Here is a 17,481-nt window from a genome sequence, read left to right as displayed (position 1 = left end):
GTAGCAAGATATCACTCGCATCTTAATCTGACGCGCTCGAGTACCTACAAAAATCCCCTCTCAGCCTCCCCGACCATAATGAACTGCCATATTCAATTTAAGGCTCGGCCAAACACAAGGCGCGTCCACGCGGCGGCACGCTGGGTCACATCAGTCGGACGTGAATGAGGAACCTTCCGCGTGCGTATGCTGCTGTATCGGGCGCGAGTCACGCCCGCATCGCGCCGCGTTCGATAGCGACCCTGCGGCACCCCATCTAAGGCGGATTCGGCACTCGTTGGTGGTTTTAGACGGTAGTCCTCTGGTTAGTCCGTCATCCCTCCTGGTTCCCCCGGACCAGGTGGCATGCGTAAACGCATTTCCCCCGCGGCGCGAACGCGGCGCTGCGTCGCGCCTTGTGTTTGGCCGAGCCTTTAGTGTAATTGTATTCTTTACCAGGCAAGGTGATATGCCACCCACCTAGTATATCATTTACCATAGTCAGTTTTTAACTCTAAATCTCCCATGGATAGTGTATCCCACATCCTAATTCTGGTCATATTACAAAAATACATCAATGTTTAGCAAAGTAAGAGATTAGATAACCTTACAACACTCAAAAATTGCTTTCATTTCTCTTAAAAATTAAGTAAACTGCTCGGTTTTCGTCATAAACCACCGAAATTACTGGATTTACTGGTCAAGTAAATTCAAACCACTGCCAAAGAAACATTGTATTTAGAAGCATGTTGTGAATGAAGATCATAAAGTAATATTTTTAAGGATCGATAGGAGATTGCTTGATTTGCTTTGTAGGAGATTTGGAGCTAAAACCTGACTCTGGTAAACAAAATATGTGGTTGGCAATCACCCTTTGCCTGGTAAAGGGTTAAATATATTTCAAAATATTTATATCAATTTTAATAGACAATACAAATATAAACTCCAGTGACCATTATCGAGAATATTCACGGTAACAGTTTTGAATTATTCAAACACCCCCCTTTGATTGAATACAAATCGATAAATATTTTAAGCCTATAATTTAATAATTACTGATTGAGTTTTTCTTTGAACTTTTTCACGAGATAAAATTCAATGTGTAATAATTTTCGTGCGTACATAAATTTGAAAATCACATTGCGCTTACAAGGAAAGCAGCTATTCGAGCGAAAAAATATGATTACACACAACAAGAAACGGATACATATAGTTTTGAATAAATCGTCAGGTGGCAAACAAAACTCACTAATTACCATAAGTTCATTGCCATAGTGAACCATAATTGTACCCAGATAAGGTAGATTTTTGTTTGTTTATGTTTTAGTAATCAGTGAGTTTTGGTTGTCACCTGACGAAATTATACACTAATCGAATTTAAACTGTCATGAGACATACATACTATCACGCACGTCCACGCGAGTGAGAAACACATGAGTTTAAACCGTAAAATTCGTTTAAAATTATACATTATTTAAAAACAATTACAGATAATAAAAGCATTTCATTTAATGAAAGCGTAATTAGTGATAACCTAGATTCTATAAAAAGCTGCCCGTTTATTTCTTCGATCAAATAGTCTGCTTACGGTTCTATCTTCTATTAATCTCCTTGAATATAAATAAACACATTATCACTGTAAAAAAATCTAATGGCCCACCATAGCTACAACTCGACGACCGGATATACCGCTACAAGGAACATACTACAAGGATGTAATTTACAATATACCTAATTTCGATATCTAGAATACTACGAAGCGACAATCACGACGTGTACAAACGCGTCCGATTATACGACCTGTATTTTATTGAGGGCGGTGGAGGTCTCCTCTATAGATTTGTCGGGAGGGTCGGGCGTGTCGGCGCGCTCGTCTCTCCTGTTGTCTCGGGCGGGGTCGGCGTGCTCGGTGAGCTCCGGGTCGGCGTCGGCGTCGGCGTCGGCGTGGGGCGGTGGCGGCGCGGTGAGCGAGCTCCACCAGCCCGACAGCGCGCCGCGCGCCTGCGACAGCGCGCCGCCGACGGCCCGCGACGTGGTGGCCACGGCGCGCCCCGTGCTCGCCACCGCCGCCGTCACCTTCCGCCCGCCCTCGCTCGTAGACATAGTGCTAAACATGGATAAGTATTCTAAAGTATCCGATAAAAAAAAAGTCTACACCAGTTATTAACTTCAAATTGTAGTCACCTATATGTCTAAAATGTCACACGCAAAAGGCTATAAAAAACGCTAGATCTGCTACACATCGGCGGCTATCTTTGCTAGGACAGCAAATATCGGGTGTTCTGCGAGGTGACTAATGAACCACTATAAAATCAACCCTTAAAAAACGAAAATATATGTCTGTTTCATGTCTATTTGCTTGTATATTTTTAAGCATTTAAAATGGTTTTAGCCACCCACATCAATACGATTGTTTATAGGTACCGTAACGATCGCTCTGAATATGTCACAAGATTTGTAGCTAGCCCTAGCACAGGCTTCGGTCATTTTGGGCTGTACAGCACAATATGTCTACGCTGGTCTGGAAAATCTTTTTCCCCTCACTAGCTCGGAAAGCCGTCTTTATCCTTTAAAACAAGCGGGGAAAAACGCATTTTATCCACTAGTGGGGAAAGTAATTTGACCTTGGATGGAGCGTGTTTAAGTAGCTTGACAGATAACAAAACGTAAAACGCTCATAATAATGGTTCGTTCGATATTCATTATCATAAATAAATGGTTTGAGAATTTAATAAAAAATACCAAATTTAGCTTTATTTAATGATTTTAAGACATAAACCTTAAATTCCATAAGAAACATTTGTTTTTTAAAATGATTTTGAATGTAATTCTGAACGCACAAGTTGAGTCGATGCAATTTCAAAACGCATCGTCAGAAATGTCAACATTGTCAACAAAAAATTTCTCATCGACTCCGACACGTAAAAATACACAACTTCCAGTTTTCTGTTATAATATCGTATTATCGTAAAAAAATGAGTGATTCCAGTGATGAAGATGATCTAACGCCTGTAGATGTTGCACTTTCCTCGCTATAGTGAGGGGAAAAGTTTTGTGTTACACACGGGTGCAAATGTATTTTACTTCTTGTGTGTTGAAACACTCGCGGGTAAAATACAACTTTGCACCCTTGTATAACAAATAACTATTTCATGTTATTTTTTAAGAAATAGTGAATAGTTCATAGCTTTGTATTGCTTTTAAATAAATAGATAAATAAATGAAAATACGTTTCGGCTGATCGCATGCCGATGTTTTCTACGGGACAGCCAAATATTTTTGCGTTTCCACATTTGATCTCATAGTAAAAATCATTGACCTAAATATTTAACTCGCAAAGAGCTTGAAGGTAAAAAAACATACTGTAAGTATATTCGTAAAATATTTATTAATTAAATAGGTGCACTTACTGTGCGATTTTCAACTTCATATCAGCCACGGATAATTGTCCGGCGAACGGATGGATCGGCGCGAGGTTGGCGAAGGCCTCGATGTCACCGTTGTTGGTCGTCTTCAGCCACTGCTGGTACGCCGGCGTGGCTTTGAACGCCGACATGAATTGAGCATTGTACGGGTCGATTTCCCGACTACCTTCTGTAAATAAAAACTTTTGTTAATAATAGTGCGTTGGTCAACTTTTTGAAGTTGTCATTCTGCCTATGAGCTCCGTGACACAGGAGACAAAGCTAACTGCTGCGTACTGCTACAATATTCCTATAGGGCTATCCTGAAGGTAATTAGTCTGTTAAGTTAGTCTTAATGGTTTTACTGCTGAAAATCACGGTTTTTTTAAAGGCGCAGGAGATATCGCCAACTAAGATTGCTATTACCTTATTAAGCGCCACTTGCACTATCCCACTAACCTGGAGTTACCATGGTTACATTCCAATACAATTTGACACTAGGTTAACCCCGGGTTAGCGGGATGGTGCAAGTGGCCCTTAGAGTTGATAACTGTAACTTCAACAATGTGCTAATATTAGTCTGAGGTCTTCATCCCATGATCCAGAGAAATCTTGATAGTGATTCAGGATTTCTACTACAACACTGCACATGCAACACTGAACACTTGAAACAGTACAGTACCTAAATTTCAAGTTTCAAGTCGTGTAGGTACTAACTAAATAAATAAAATAAAAAAATAAAACCAGTATCCATTATTCCAAGAAAAATCTTGACAACGCAATTCAAGATTTTTGAATAACGAAGAAGCGCCATCTAGCAGGATATTGATAAACTAAACTGGCATAGTTTGAATTTGGGGTCATTATCCCAAGAAAAATCTTGATAGCGCGATTTAGGGTTTTTGAATAACGAAACAGCGCCATCTAGCAGAAGATTGATAAACTAAACAGGCATAATTTGAATTTGGGGTCATCCCAACAAAAACCTTGATAGCGCGATTCATTTAGCTACACGGAACAGCGCTATCTAGTATGTATTGTGATTCCTATTTTTTTAACTCGGGTTTTGTGTTAAAAAAATGGGGTCGTTATCCTAAGAAAAATCTTGATAGCGCGATTCAGGATTTTAGCTACACGGCGCCATCTGGCATGAGATTCGTAAACAAAACGATGTTTGCACGGGTCTGGTGTCATCTTCCGAAGAAGAATCTTAATGTAAGCGTGATTAAGGACTTTAAGCACATAGACCACAGACAATTTAACATGCAATTTGGTAATATACAGAAAATGTATAAGGTTAAAATTACCTGGCAGTAAAGATGTCCTTAAAAGATAAATTAAGTAGCTGGCAAATTGGTCTCGTATCCACGCGTCGCCCTGCGAAGCGCCGTGCCGCACCACGTGGTCAGCAAACCTCAGGTCTTCCGTCCCGAGCGCCAGCTGTCTTCGCAGCAACAAATCCCCTGTTTCTATCCTCATCTCATTCAGCTCTACGAGCACATCGAACAACTGACGTTTCTGCTTAAATAAAACATTAGATGCACCCACTACGAAACCCTGTACGGCTGCATCTGACAAAAGGTCTAAGTACTGTAAAGATAAGTACGGTAAACAGAGGTAACCATCCTCGAAAAGTGATAATGGAAGCCCACATTCAGCTTGGTCAATCTGATTTGTTAAGTTGTACAAGCCATCTACGCTCATATCTCTAGCCATAGTTGGGCTTTGCTGGGCTTCAACTAGCGGTTTTTGAGTTTTGTACTTTTCTCCAACGCTGTGGCATTTGTCTCTGCTAGCTAGGTCTTGTCTGTCAACATCTGCTAGTAGCGTCTCATCAAAGCTCTGCCGGCTAACTCTATCCTTTTCTTCCATTAAATTTTCTGATTCTTTAGGCGTAAGTTCGTCAACTATTTGAGTGGAACCGTTAACATACAGCTCGTTCACGATGTCGGTTGCGGTGTCAACAATGTCCTCCGACTTGTTATCTGGGGCCATAGGGATGGGAGATAATGGCCTGGACAATCTGTAAAGATAAGTTTTAAGTAAATCATTTGCGTGTATCTGTAATCAGTAAAGCGATTGAAATAAAGAAGCACCCCAGAAATATTAATAGGGAAGATGGTTTTAACTTATCGGCAACTTGGGGACCAGTGATCCAGAAGTTAAAGTCAAGGGATCTATCTTCGGATGTGTGCGTTGTTGTTGTAAGTGTTGCGTGTCGGACTATTGGCAATAATTAACATTTATGTGTAGTGGGTGGTTTGAAAATGTGTTGTCTACCCCAAACTTTTTCATACACTTTTCGTCGGGTAGTCACACAAATTTATGTTTTGAAATTTTGCTGGGATGTCAGTTAGCCGCGACCACGACCAGTGAAACCTGTTTCGAAACATCGGTAAATGAAGGTAATGTTGGCACATGGGTGGAGATCGAAGGAGTCAGTCAGGAGTCGGAGAGAGAAACAGCTTGTGTATCGAATGGTGTCTATAGGTAAAGTGGACGAGTAGGTACATCTTATTCCTATCTTAAACCTATTTATTGATTAAAGCGCCACCTATGGGCCTTCTCTTGAACTACGTACCCTGGTGGGTGCGTAGAATATAAGTCATCGAGGGTTCAATACAGAGTAGAGGGTGTCCCATAGATGGCGCTTGTTAACGCGAGTTAACAGGTAAAAAAATAAATTCGCGATAGACCCGATTGTAAATGTGATTTAATATGTGTTCAAAACGCGAAAGTTTTAAATGTTATAATTTTAAGTAATTTAAAAACAAACATTGGAAATGACGCATTTGTTTGAGTTACGGCATGCGTAAATGATAAGCTATAAATTTTAAATTGTACAGTTTGTACACCTTTACAAGAATGTTAACAAAGAACTGTTACGGCAATACCTAAAGCACATAGAAACTGGCGGCGGCCCGTGACCTTCAACCCGGCCCGCGCCAGCGACGTAGCGACTCGCGCGCTCATTCCCGGCTGCGATGCACCTACCACGAGTACCATGACGTCACACACGTGACATCGCGCATAATTATATTTATGTAATTGTTTTTTTTTTTGCAATTTTGGGTTAATTTTATTGTTTGTAAAAATTGACATGTAAAAGTGCCCCTGTGGCCTATTTGCTGAATAAATGTTTGATGTTTGAAGCCCCAACGTATGTCTATACGCGCAGACAGAACTATCACCACTAAAAATATTCATAAGCTTTTCGACTTTAAATTATCCCAGCAGACATCCTGGGCACTGTTCAGGAACAGTAATTCACGTTCACGGAGCTACAAGTATTTTTTTAAGTTTAAGGTCTATTTGTACCAAACTGTCTGCAGTCGAAAATTATTATAATGAAGTTAATAGTCCTCTGCAGAGTTAAGTTAATCTAGTCTGTTGATTGTGGTTGGTGCAGCCGGGCCTAATGGCACAGAATAAGTAATAGTATTAATAGTATTATCATACAAAACGGCCACGCACCGCCCCGCCCCGATTCGAATTACCTCGCCCCGCGACAGAAGATTGACGGCCGTTTGCCGGCCGCTCAGTACAATTTTTAAGCCACTTACTCACACTATGACGCATGAAGCGTGTACAGACGTGCCGTTCACACATAGAAACGCAAGTGATTTTTGATGTATAGCGTGTCCGCCCTGTGCTAATGGGTCGTTTGCCGTATGAAATCAATTTAGATGCCGCATTACGTGAATGACCCAGCGTGATTGCACCCTGCTGCATGACAGGGGTACTCAGTACTCAGTACTCACACGACATTGGCGGCCTTGCCCAGCCCGTGCTCCAGGCAGCGCGGCAGCAGCGACACCAGCGTGAGCAGCGCGGCCGACAGCGGCCCGGCCGGCGCGCCGTACACCAGCACGCGCCGTCGCAGCAGCACCAGCTTGAACAACAGCAGCGCCTTGTGTCGCCACGACTCCACTAGCCGGAGGACTGATAAACCTAAAAACATACACTAATCACTACATAGTATATAGTCCCTATGTATGCTTTGATCTTTAAAACTACGCAACGGATTTTGGTGTTTTTTTTTAATGATTCAAGAGGAAGGTTTATATGTATAATACATGAGCATTGCACCCGTGCGAAGCCTAAAATAAGCCTAAAATTAAGTACCTACCTACTAGAGGTTTATCCAGTTTCATTAATATGGAATACATTTAAAAAACCGGCTAAGTGCGATTCGGACTCGCGCACTAAGGGTTCCGTACCATTACGCAAAAAACGGTAAAAAAAAAAAACACGTTTGTTGTATGGGAGCCCCACATAAATATTTAATTTATTCTGTTTTTAGTATTTGTTGTTATAGCGGCAACAGAAATACATCATCTGTGAAAATTTCAACTGTCTAGCTATCACGGTTCATGAGATACAGCCTGGTGACAGACGGACAGACAGACAGCGGAGTCTCAGTAATAGGGTCCCGTTTTTACCCTTTGGGTACGGAATCCTAAAAAAGTAATATTTCTTTATTTGGAGTGTATAACCAGATTAGATAGGTACATAAAACAAAACATTCCTTATCCAGCCCTGCTTGAATCATATTAGTCATTACTTCCCTAACCTACTTATTCAAATTATGAGTCATAATTGTAAAATATGTAAATTACCATTTATATCTAGTTTGTATGTCGGCTATACAAAATAAATGTGATTTAGGTACTTTTAAAAATATACTGTAGCTACATTTTACACCGTTTATCAAATAAAAAAGAGATGATACGTATATGCATTTAGAATTTCAAATTGGATTATCTAATTTCCAATTTTCTGTAAAGGGTTTGTAATACACAAGTAATTCCCAGGAACAGGGGGGTGATATGTGTCACTGCGCAGTTTAGGTATATTTGGCCGGTGCACCGCCCGGGAAGGTGTATGGCAGTGGGCTGCCGCTCGGCTCGCACGATAGTCGTGTCACGTGGCGCTCGCGCAAAATTGTAAATACGCAATGGCTTCGAAACCTAAATCGCGATCTAATCTGTATAAAAGATAATGTTCTGTTTACGGATATCTGAATAAACGGAAGAACAAGGAAGCAGAAAAAACATGTTTTTTCTCAAACATGCTATGTAATATTGATATTACGTTCTTTATATTAGGCTGGGAAGTATCACGTTTCATGCGCGGCTAGACGAGAGGTCTGTAATAAAATTTCATACAAAGTTGCAGGCCTAGGCCGGGAAGTGGCTTTTTTTAAATTTCTATTTCACATATAATTGTGGCACAGCATCATGACATGATATTCAGCCATAAAAAAAAACTATAAGCAATATTTGCTTTTTGGTTCGTTTATGACATTCTGCCAATACGCCTATTAAAAAAAATTTTTTTTGTTTGTTTTTTTTTTTTACCTGACGGGCTCTATGGCACTAGGGCCATTAGAGCGGTAGGACTGTGTGGGGCGATGGTACCCTGGGGAAATTCCAGGACCCTTCCGCGTCACACGAGACGGTTTTGCTACGCTGGAATAGTTAATTAAAAAAAAAGCGATATTTGATTGATATATATAGTTGGTCAAGCAAATCTTGTCAGTACATGAGAACAAAGAAAACTATACTCATTCTTTTCTTTTGGGTGTTAGTACTAGAGCAAGACAAAGATAGTATGATTCTCTCTGTCTATGTTTGAGAAAAGCACTATACATACATCGGCCTCATAACTATCCGGCCTCACTACGTTCGGCCGCATATTCTATTCGGCCGGCAACCACTTCCTTCCCGGCCTCTGTAGTAATGTACTATTTAAATTCCGGACTATATTGACAGACATATTTTCAAAGGAATAAGTACTTCTAGGGATCCCTTATAGGGATAAGTCCGCCTTTGTACATTGTATATATTTTTGTTCTTTTATTGTGTTTGTAATCTGTCTTATGTACAATAAAGTGTTTACATACATACATACATACTTCTGTGGCATACCTACTTCCGTGAGAATCAGACATACTATCTCCGGCTAAAAATTCTATGTTTACAGAATCAACGTTTGTAATTCCTACATATTTATCTTAAAAATAATAAATCAGTAGGTATAGGTACAAAAACTTGTCAAGTGACAACCCCGTGCCGACACTCGCAGCTCGGTCATAAAACTGCGGCGCGCAAAAAAGATTCACGGTTCGTACGCGGTTATAAGTTTCAATTTTGCTTTGCAGGCGGCGAGTGTAGGTATAATTTTATACCTAAATCTGGCTTTTGTGAAGGAGTGAATTTTCTGTACGGTAGTACTATTAGTTATTCTGTGCCAGGAATTAGATCGATAGATAGATAGAGGTGTATTAGATGGTGCTGTTATATTATATATAAATAATCTGTTTTGTAAATAGTGGCGAAAAGGGGTTATCCCGAGATGCTCCCATTCAAGGAGTTATAGGAGGGGCCATAGCCCTCCCCCAATTATGTCTCACACTGTTTCACTGTTATCAGATCACTGTTTGTAATCAAATATAATAACCAAGGTGATATTACCTTCTAGTGTTTGATCAATCTGAACAGGGCAGCTGTTGAGGTGTTTGTATGCATCCTCCAGCAGCTTGGTCTGTGAGAAGTCTCCCTGCAGGAACCATGCTCTCACTACCAGCTCCATCTTCACTGCCAGCCTCCCAAACAGGGGGGATTGGCACACAACACAGACACTCTTTTGAACTGAACTTCTGGTCATGTCCTCCGTTTTTTGTACCACTTGCTGAAACATTACAATTGTATCATATATATACAATAAATAATAGGCCTTTTCATCTGTGACAGATGTTTTAAGCAGCATCCTGGTGACAACACTTGTGTTCATGGCTGTATGCGAGAGAGGATCCGGTGTCCACACATGCGACAGGTGTATGCTCCCCCAGGTGGGCAGGGGTTGGAGGCCTGCTTGTGACGCCTTATGCTTTTTTCTTTTAAACAGGTAAACCAGGTCATCGTATTATATTTTTTAAATATTTTATTCTTACTAGATAGTAGTATGTATTAGAAGGGACATTATGTAGAAACTTCTCAAAAAATTTCAAATATATAACATACTACTTCTAGTGTAACCTTCTCTATTATTTATTGCAAGTAAACTTATTAGAATTATTTACATACAAAATCAGTGTGCATGTCTCATTTACATAACAAATAGAATTTAAATTAAAACATATTTGTTTTTGCTATTGATGATTTTAATTACCATAATTTTATTATGGTTTGCAGTGGTTTAGTACTAGTACTGTTGCCAGCAGTATTAGTTTGACTTGAGTTGATTGATAAAATATAAAATAAATACAAAATCACAGTGTGTATTAAAATAGACATGTCAGGAAATAATACCTCTATTGGGATTTGCCGGAAACAGGATATTGCATATACAGTATGGGCTGGCTCAGTTAGCCCTGGTAGGTGGAAAAATATAGTGTCAGATAGGTAATTATGAGAACCGTCAGGCAATGCCAATGCTGGAAGATGCCGCCATGCCGAGGGCAGCTCAGTGGGCCGGCCAGGGACCAACTCAGGGTAACAGTGCTCCACCTACAAAATAAAATTTACATCTAACATCCTGATGATAATAATTTGATATTTGATAATTTGCATTGAACTTAAAATCCAGTAAACTAAACAACTACGAAACACTCCGGCATAAACCTTGACGTTTGGAAGATACAGACATTGATCGCGAAGGCTCTGAATTTTAGCAAGTCTGAGCTTGAATTTTATTAATAATTAGTAAGCATAGCCCTTAAATGTCATAGCATTAATATTAATCAAGTACTCTTCACAAAAACATTATTGATTAATGAACCCTCGACGCCTACACTTACCTGGCAGCCTTTTTTATGGTGAAAACCCACAACTATTATATTGAGCACTGGTTCATTTAAACAAGACATGATGTTGTATTTTATTTTATGGGGATTTGATGATCAGGGCATTTTCAGACGGATTTTTTTTACAAAAACAATGAATTTAGTACTCGTCGCACAATCAAAGAATGACAGCACAGCACCACAAAGTCCACAAACCACAAACACAACTTTTTTTTGTACAGACTATAAATCAGTGTTGCCGGTTAAGGTACTGACTTGTTAAAGCTTATTAGGCTTGTTACACTGTCCAAGTGTCCAGCAAGCCATCCAGTAAATCAAAAGTCATCCTCCAAAATTATTGTATGAATCGTGGGCGCAGATCGCGAGTGTTTTGCTATCCAAAATCTCAAAATGCTAGCTTAGTTTGTCGTTTGTCGCGTTGAAGGCCTCGCTCGAGGGCTTAATTTATTTTTATTGTAAATGATAAGACAAAAGATGTCGCTACTAGTCAATTGTAAGTTGTCGTAAAAGTAATTATATATTCCCGCAAAACAAGCAATCTTTTGGATAATAATTTTTAAATACGTATTTAGATAAATTAAAGCACTAAAAATAATACAAGTGCTCATTTCTTATTTCAGGATAATCATGATAAAATTAATTACTTAGATGTTTCTTAAGTAATTTAGTTTGGCAATTGGCAACATTGAACTACTTCCGAATATTATTATCAAATAATTAATAAACTTGATTTAAATATAAACGCATGTAACAAATTATATTTATAAATACCAATTAATTTTAAAGTAACATATTAATCAATATCAAAATTTAAAGAAACTGTGGCTTACTTCGTCTGTATTCGCGTTCCGGTATCTTGCTTGCTTGATCTTGATTGTCATATGTTGACAATTTCACACAGGAACTGTCAAGAGGTCGCATTAACCTATTATGTTGTCTATTGTGTATTTTCGGTGTACCTCTGAGTACCATTGACTATTGATAATCTGTTTCTGTTTATTCTGTTATTCTATATTTTGAGTTGAAACTAAGTGCAGAATTATTAATTGTTTTATTTTGAATCCGTTATCAAGTACATTAGTGCAAAAACTATCTGTATTTAGATGTATTAACATAAGTTAATGTTTATTTATTATACACTGAATTGTTATCGAGAGGTGTTGCCGAGGAAAACTCCTTAATGAAAATTGACCATTTCGTCGCCATTTTCGCACGTAATGAACTGAAATATCATTGAATTGGTGAAAGAACTCATACATATTTGTGCAACTTGTTGACTGCAGGCACTACATAATATATTCGAGTTCAGTTCTGGATTTTAAGGTTAGTATAAAAATATATGTATTTTGTATTTAAACATGTAAATTTAATTACCTTTAACAAGTTTTGACAAGTTAAAGACTTACATATGACTTACATGGTAGGTATATTGTACATACCTATCCGTTTTTTTAATATGCAACATGCATAGTTTTTCGGAAGTCGGAACTACCTGGAACCACCTTCATTTGTTTAGTCAAAGTAACATTTTTATATTTAAATAATATGGTCCATTCAGTGCCTTGCAGGAAACGGTCCAATAGCATACATTTTTCCCTAAAATATTTAATGCTAATCAAATATTAAGCCTATTTAGGATTTTGAAAAATTAAGTAGATACAGCTATACCTAACTTTTATTGAGTTAGATGTGCACACCATGTCAAGTTTGCCACTTCCAGGGCCATACAGTCGAGTTCATAAATAAAACTAATATTACAAGTGGAACTCCTTTTCTAATAAGTGGAATTAGAAAAGGAGTTCCACTTGTAATATTAGCTGTATTTTATTATGCAACACGGCCCAGGTAGGCATATCCCTTAAGGGGCCCACTGACTATCAGTCAGTTAGAACAAAAATTTGACAGTTCCGAATAACTGACAGGCTGATATCGTCCGGTGGACTGATAGTCAGTGGGTCTCACGCAAAATAGGCGCAATATACGACGTCGAGTTGCGGAAACCAAGCCCGCGAAAACCTAGTGGGTCCCTTTACACTATAAATTTAATGAAACCTGATTCTAGGTAAACCTAATTATCATGTATACATTGGTGGAAGTGATGTTGATGGGCTTCTTTTGTCATTGTATTGCCTGAATATAATTTATGAATGTACAGTCGAGTTCATAAATATGTATGGGTACATTTCTTCACATTAATCCATTGCAAAAAGGTGAAAAATGTATACATGTTTATGAACTCGACTGTACACACAATATTCGAAGAACTGACAGGGGAACTTTATCATACATAAACGTGATAAACCCCTTTTGCCTTTTCTTGGATTATATGTCAACTGCCACTGACAATCTGTTATTGAAGATTGTTTTTTCACTAAACTTTTTGTAGCATCAATCCATTCTATTGCCAAAGTCAAAAAGTTTGAGGAACAAGTAATTAAAAGAAAGTGGAAAAAGTTCTAAATCTTTATTCAGTGAAAATTAACTAGCATTTATGGAATAACATATTTTTTATGGAAACAATCTTACACATACATATCAACAGTATCCCTACAGCATGTTTAGCCTTTCAAGACCCGGACCCATATTTAGTAAATATGGCTACCCAGAGAGCCAACGAGTCTCGAAAGGTTAATAAAGCTTGAATATGTACAATTTGTGAACCCTGGGCTCGGAGTCAGTAGTTAAGAATGCTACCAGGATAAATACTAAAATTGGAAAGGGAGAGAGAAATGCTATTTCAATTCCCACTGTCATAATCAGGCTTAATTTGGGTCATTTTCTATGAAAAGGAACCTTATTGTCGATGGCGCTTACGCCGCACAGCGTCGCGCGGCATTGTATTTATATCGGATCATCGTTTATAATGGCGTAAGTGCCATCGACAATAAGTTCCCTTTTTATAGAAAAAACCACATTTATTCATTCAATTTAAAAAGATTTATACTTCAAGTCTAGGCATGACTTTTTAAATTGTGATAATAAAAATATGAAATGTGGCTTTACATTACAGAAGGGTCCTTATGCTTCAAATGCAATAAGGATCTTTCCATCTGCAATTCCAATAAAAATTCTGTTAAAAAGGTCCTTATTGCAAAGGATAAGATAAGATTAAGCATAAAGACCCTGCTCTAATGGAAAGCCACAAATATGCTCTCTTGAGGTGCTCCATGGCAAATCCTACTTAGAAGCTATTGTATGTACATTATTTAATTAAAATTCAGAGGTGCTGAAAATGATCTGCTTGGTATAACGGTCAGCTAATAATAGACCAGACTGACCTGTGACCTTACAATTAGTTAAATGTCACTTTCTTTAGAAGTGAATTTTCTTTGCAAGTTATCAAACCAAAGGCTTTTTTAAATTGAAATTGAATTGAATACAACTTTTAAATTAGAAAGAATTGTTTGATTTCAGTAAAAGAGAGAATACTTCATTGATTTACATGTTATGCATATTTATGAAGGCTTATGCTTATAAATAACATATCGAAATTACGAAACTTTCTGTTCAGCATGGTTGGTATTTTCCTACCTAGCCATGACATTCGTTGTTTGTGTTAACACAATGAAGTCACACTTATCTACCTACAAGCCTATCTACGCGCTGTATTATTCTATATACGTGGATAAGTATGAGTATACATGACACGCCGCATATTAAAATAAACAGTTTGCGTCTGTCGCGTATTCAGGCCGAGTAGGTGGAGGCACACGGTTGACCTTCGAAACTAAGTGAATACGCGACTTATTTGTGCTCACGAGCGTTTGTATACCTGCGCAGTTCCGTTACTCCGTAGGGGCGGCAGCGCCTGTCCTTTGCTCGTTTCCCCCTACTTAGGAAGTTAGGACTGAGGCGTAAATTGCCACCGCAGGTGCATTCAGTAACTTTAACTCGGTAAAATTAACATTCGCTAACTACATTTAAATAGTGATTATTATTAACCAGCCAGAGATGTACTTATACAAATATAAGATACTTACCAAGATACCTCATTATAACTTCTGCATCAGTTTTAAAGGTTGTCCACAAGTTCCTAACAAAAACTTGTTTCTTGTTCGCAGGATTCAATGGAGAGCTTGTTAGATCCGCAGGCATGACGGAGAAAGTATTATACCCAGGTAAGCTCTTGCAGAAAATAAGGTTGTTACGTTACCCTTGCTTGGATATATTGGTGGAAGCATAATAAACCCTAATGACTTATCGTAAAATCTATTTTCGTTTGACTGGTGGTTACGTGGCTTCTTTAAGGGATTTAGATGTTGGGGAATTTTAGACATCAGATTCATTGTCATGAAGCAGTAACTTTGCTTTCCATTTAAAAGTCGGCGTCGTAATATTTATAATGGTTTAAGAAACATTAATTTATCAATAGCTGCCTACACTTGTTTTAACTGTTTATAAGACTGATATTTTAGGACCATCGTAGGTGAGTATGTATGTACGGGTGGCCCAAAAATAAGTTACTAAGTTTTTTTGGTTAATTTTATTATGTAAACGGCGTTTACAAGATTGCATTGATAATTAAAACTACAATCATTTATAACTAAACTTTTCGCGTTTTGTACATATAATTAATGTCATTACCGGGTTTAACTGGGTCAATTGAGATTTTGTTTACCAAAATCTCAATTGACATTTTGCTGGGACGTCAGTCTTCCCTAGTGCAACCTAGCTGAAACGTCGGAAAAAAGGTAAAATAATAAAATTTTATCGTGTTAGACCCGGTAATGGCATTCATTACAATCATTTAACTAAAAGACGAATTATTTTCAAAATATCCTCCTTTAGCTTTGCTACACAAACGCGCACATTTGTGAAAATTATCAACAATACGCAGCAGCAAAAATTCTTTGTCAAAATGTTTTTGGGCTGCCTGTATGTACCTACTGTACCTAGTTCAATTTCTGTTTATGTAAAAAATACCTGAACCAAGGACTCCGGTATCTATGAATTTGATAATAGAGTTGTTTTCACGTATAGCGTGTAGACTCGTTTTTAGTTCGATTACGAACGAGCGAAAAGGATCCTTTTACCAAATCTTTGTTTATGAATCCTGGTTTTTTTTCCGATTATAATCATCAATGTTTGCAGTTCAATTACCAACGAGCAGTAAGTTAAAAATAGTGAATGAAGCGCATGAAGAGTTTTTCGTTTGAGCCGGTGTTGGACCTATTTATATCGATTAGGCTCTACTGTGTGCAGTGTTTGAACTGCGTAGGCGGCGTAGTTTTCTGTATTAGCAGCGGCCATGTTAGAGCAGGGTGTGACGTCATAGACGGGCCGTCACCAGATCAATAGGGATTCGAGGTCAGTCCAACCCGACACGACGAATCTGCCTCGCCTGATGGAGTTTAGACGTTCCCCCGCGCTTTACCTCTCACCTCCGCCCGCTTTGATTATGCCACGCAACGCAACGCAAGCTGTAGCTGCCATGTTTTACCGAACAATGGCTACCCTCGTATTCGAATCGGCATTATAATATTAATACAGCGCCGTTTTAATTTATTCGATTAATATAAAAGCTAATTTAACATCCATTGTCTTGCCGTTTAACCAGACGGTTGCAGTATCATGCACATATTGAGTATTATCTTGTGTCGCGCAAACATTGTTTACCTTGGCAGCCGTATATGGACATCTGCCCGGGCGTCGACTTTTTGCTTAGGATTAACCAGGTAAAATTTAATTTTAAATTCATGTGCATTCTGATATCGCCTAATGTTATGAATAAGATCCGTCTACTAAATTAACTATAGTTCTTACATGGCCCGCGGGGTGTTACTAAAGGGGCCGAACTCGTGTGTATTTCGATTAAGCAGAACCCAATTCATACCTACTTGTTCCTCCAATCTATTCCCCCAGCGGCGACCGGGATAATCTCTCACGGTCGGCGCGGGTGCTCCTTCTCACTCGTACTAATAAATTTGCGGTATACACGGAGGCGACAGAAGGTAAAGCGTAAGACGGCGAGAAAGTTAACTTGAATCTTGAATCAAGTAAGCTTCTATTAAAATTAGAAATGCAATATAAGCGTCACGATGACTCAAATTAAAATGATAAAGTCTGCTCGCTCATACCTCTTATCCCCTTTATTGTATAGTGAAATGACACGCGTAATATTAAACTTGTTTCGAAAAGGTCATCGTTTCAAGGTTAGGGTAGCGCTACTTATAAAGAGATTGGCTCAACAGCCGTACGTATAAGTCGGTGGCGCGGTGCATGTGCATCGGTTGACGCATCGCGGTTGAATCTCCACATAGCGCGGGCGGCATGTATGTAAAGCGCGTAAGT

The 17,481-nt window shown here is 38.7% G+C and overlaps 1 protein-coding gene across 2 annotated transcripts; it reads right to left on the bottom strand.

The window, feature by feature from the left end:
• Window positions 1-988: 988 nt before the first annotated feature.
• LOC134742374 (late secretory pathway protein AVL9 homolog) lies at window positions 989-15,286 on the bottom strand. Of its 2 annotated transcripts, none has more exons than XM_063675482.1 (7): window positions 15,179-15,286; window positions 10,697-10,894; window positions 9,860-10,076; window positions 7,145-7,334; window positions 4,691-5,406; window positions 3,390-3,573; window positions 989-2,086 (listed from the first exon to the last, which is right to left on the bottom strand). In XM_063675482.1, exons 3-7 carry the CDS (start codon window positions 10,050-10,052, stop codon window positions 1,771-1,773), a joined length of 1,599 nt encoding a protein of 532 aa, XP_063531552.1. In that variant the 5' UTR covers window positions 10,053-10,076; window positions 10,697-10,894; window positions 15,179-15,286; the 3' UTR covers window positions 989-1,770. The 2 variants fall into 2 exon arrangements, with proteins under 2 accessions (XP_063531552.1, XP_063531551.1); XM_063675481.1 differs by lacking the exon at window positions 15,179-15,286 and adding an exon at window positions 11,185-11,363.
• Window positions 15,287-17,481: the final 2,195 nt, after the last annotated feature.

Source organism: Cydia strobilella, chromosome 6, assembly GCF_947568885.1.
Source record: "Cydia strobilella chromosome 6, ilCydStro3.1, whole genome shotgun sequence".
Lineage (NCBI taxonomy): Eukaryota > Metazoa > Arthropoda > Insecta > Lepidoptera > Tortricidae > Cydia > Cydia strobilella.
Note: the sequence above shows the minus strand (reverse complement) of the source record. Positions and strands in the feature narration are given on the sequence as shown.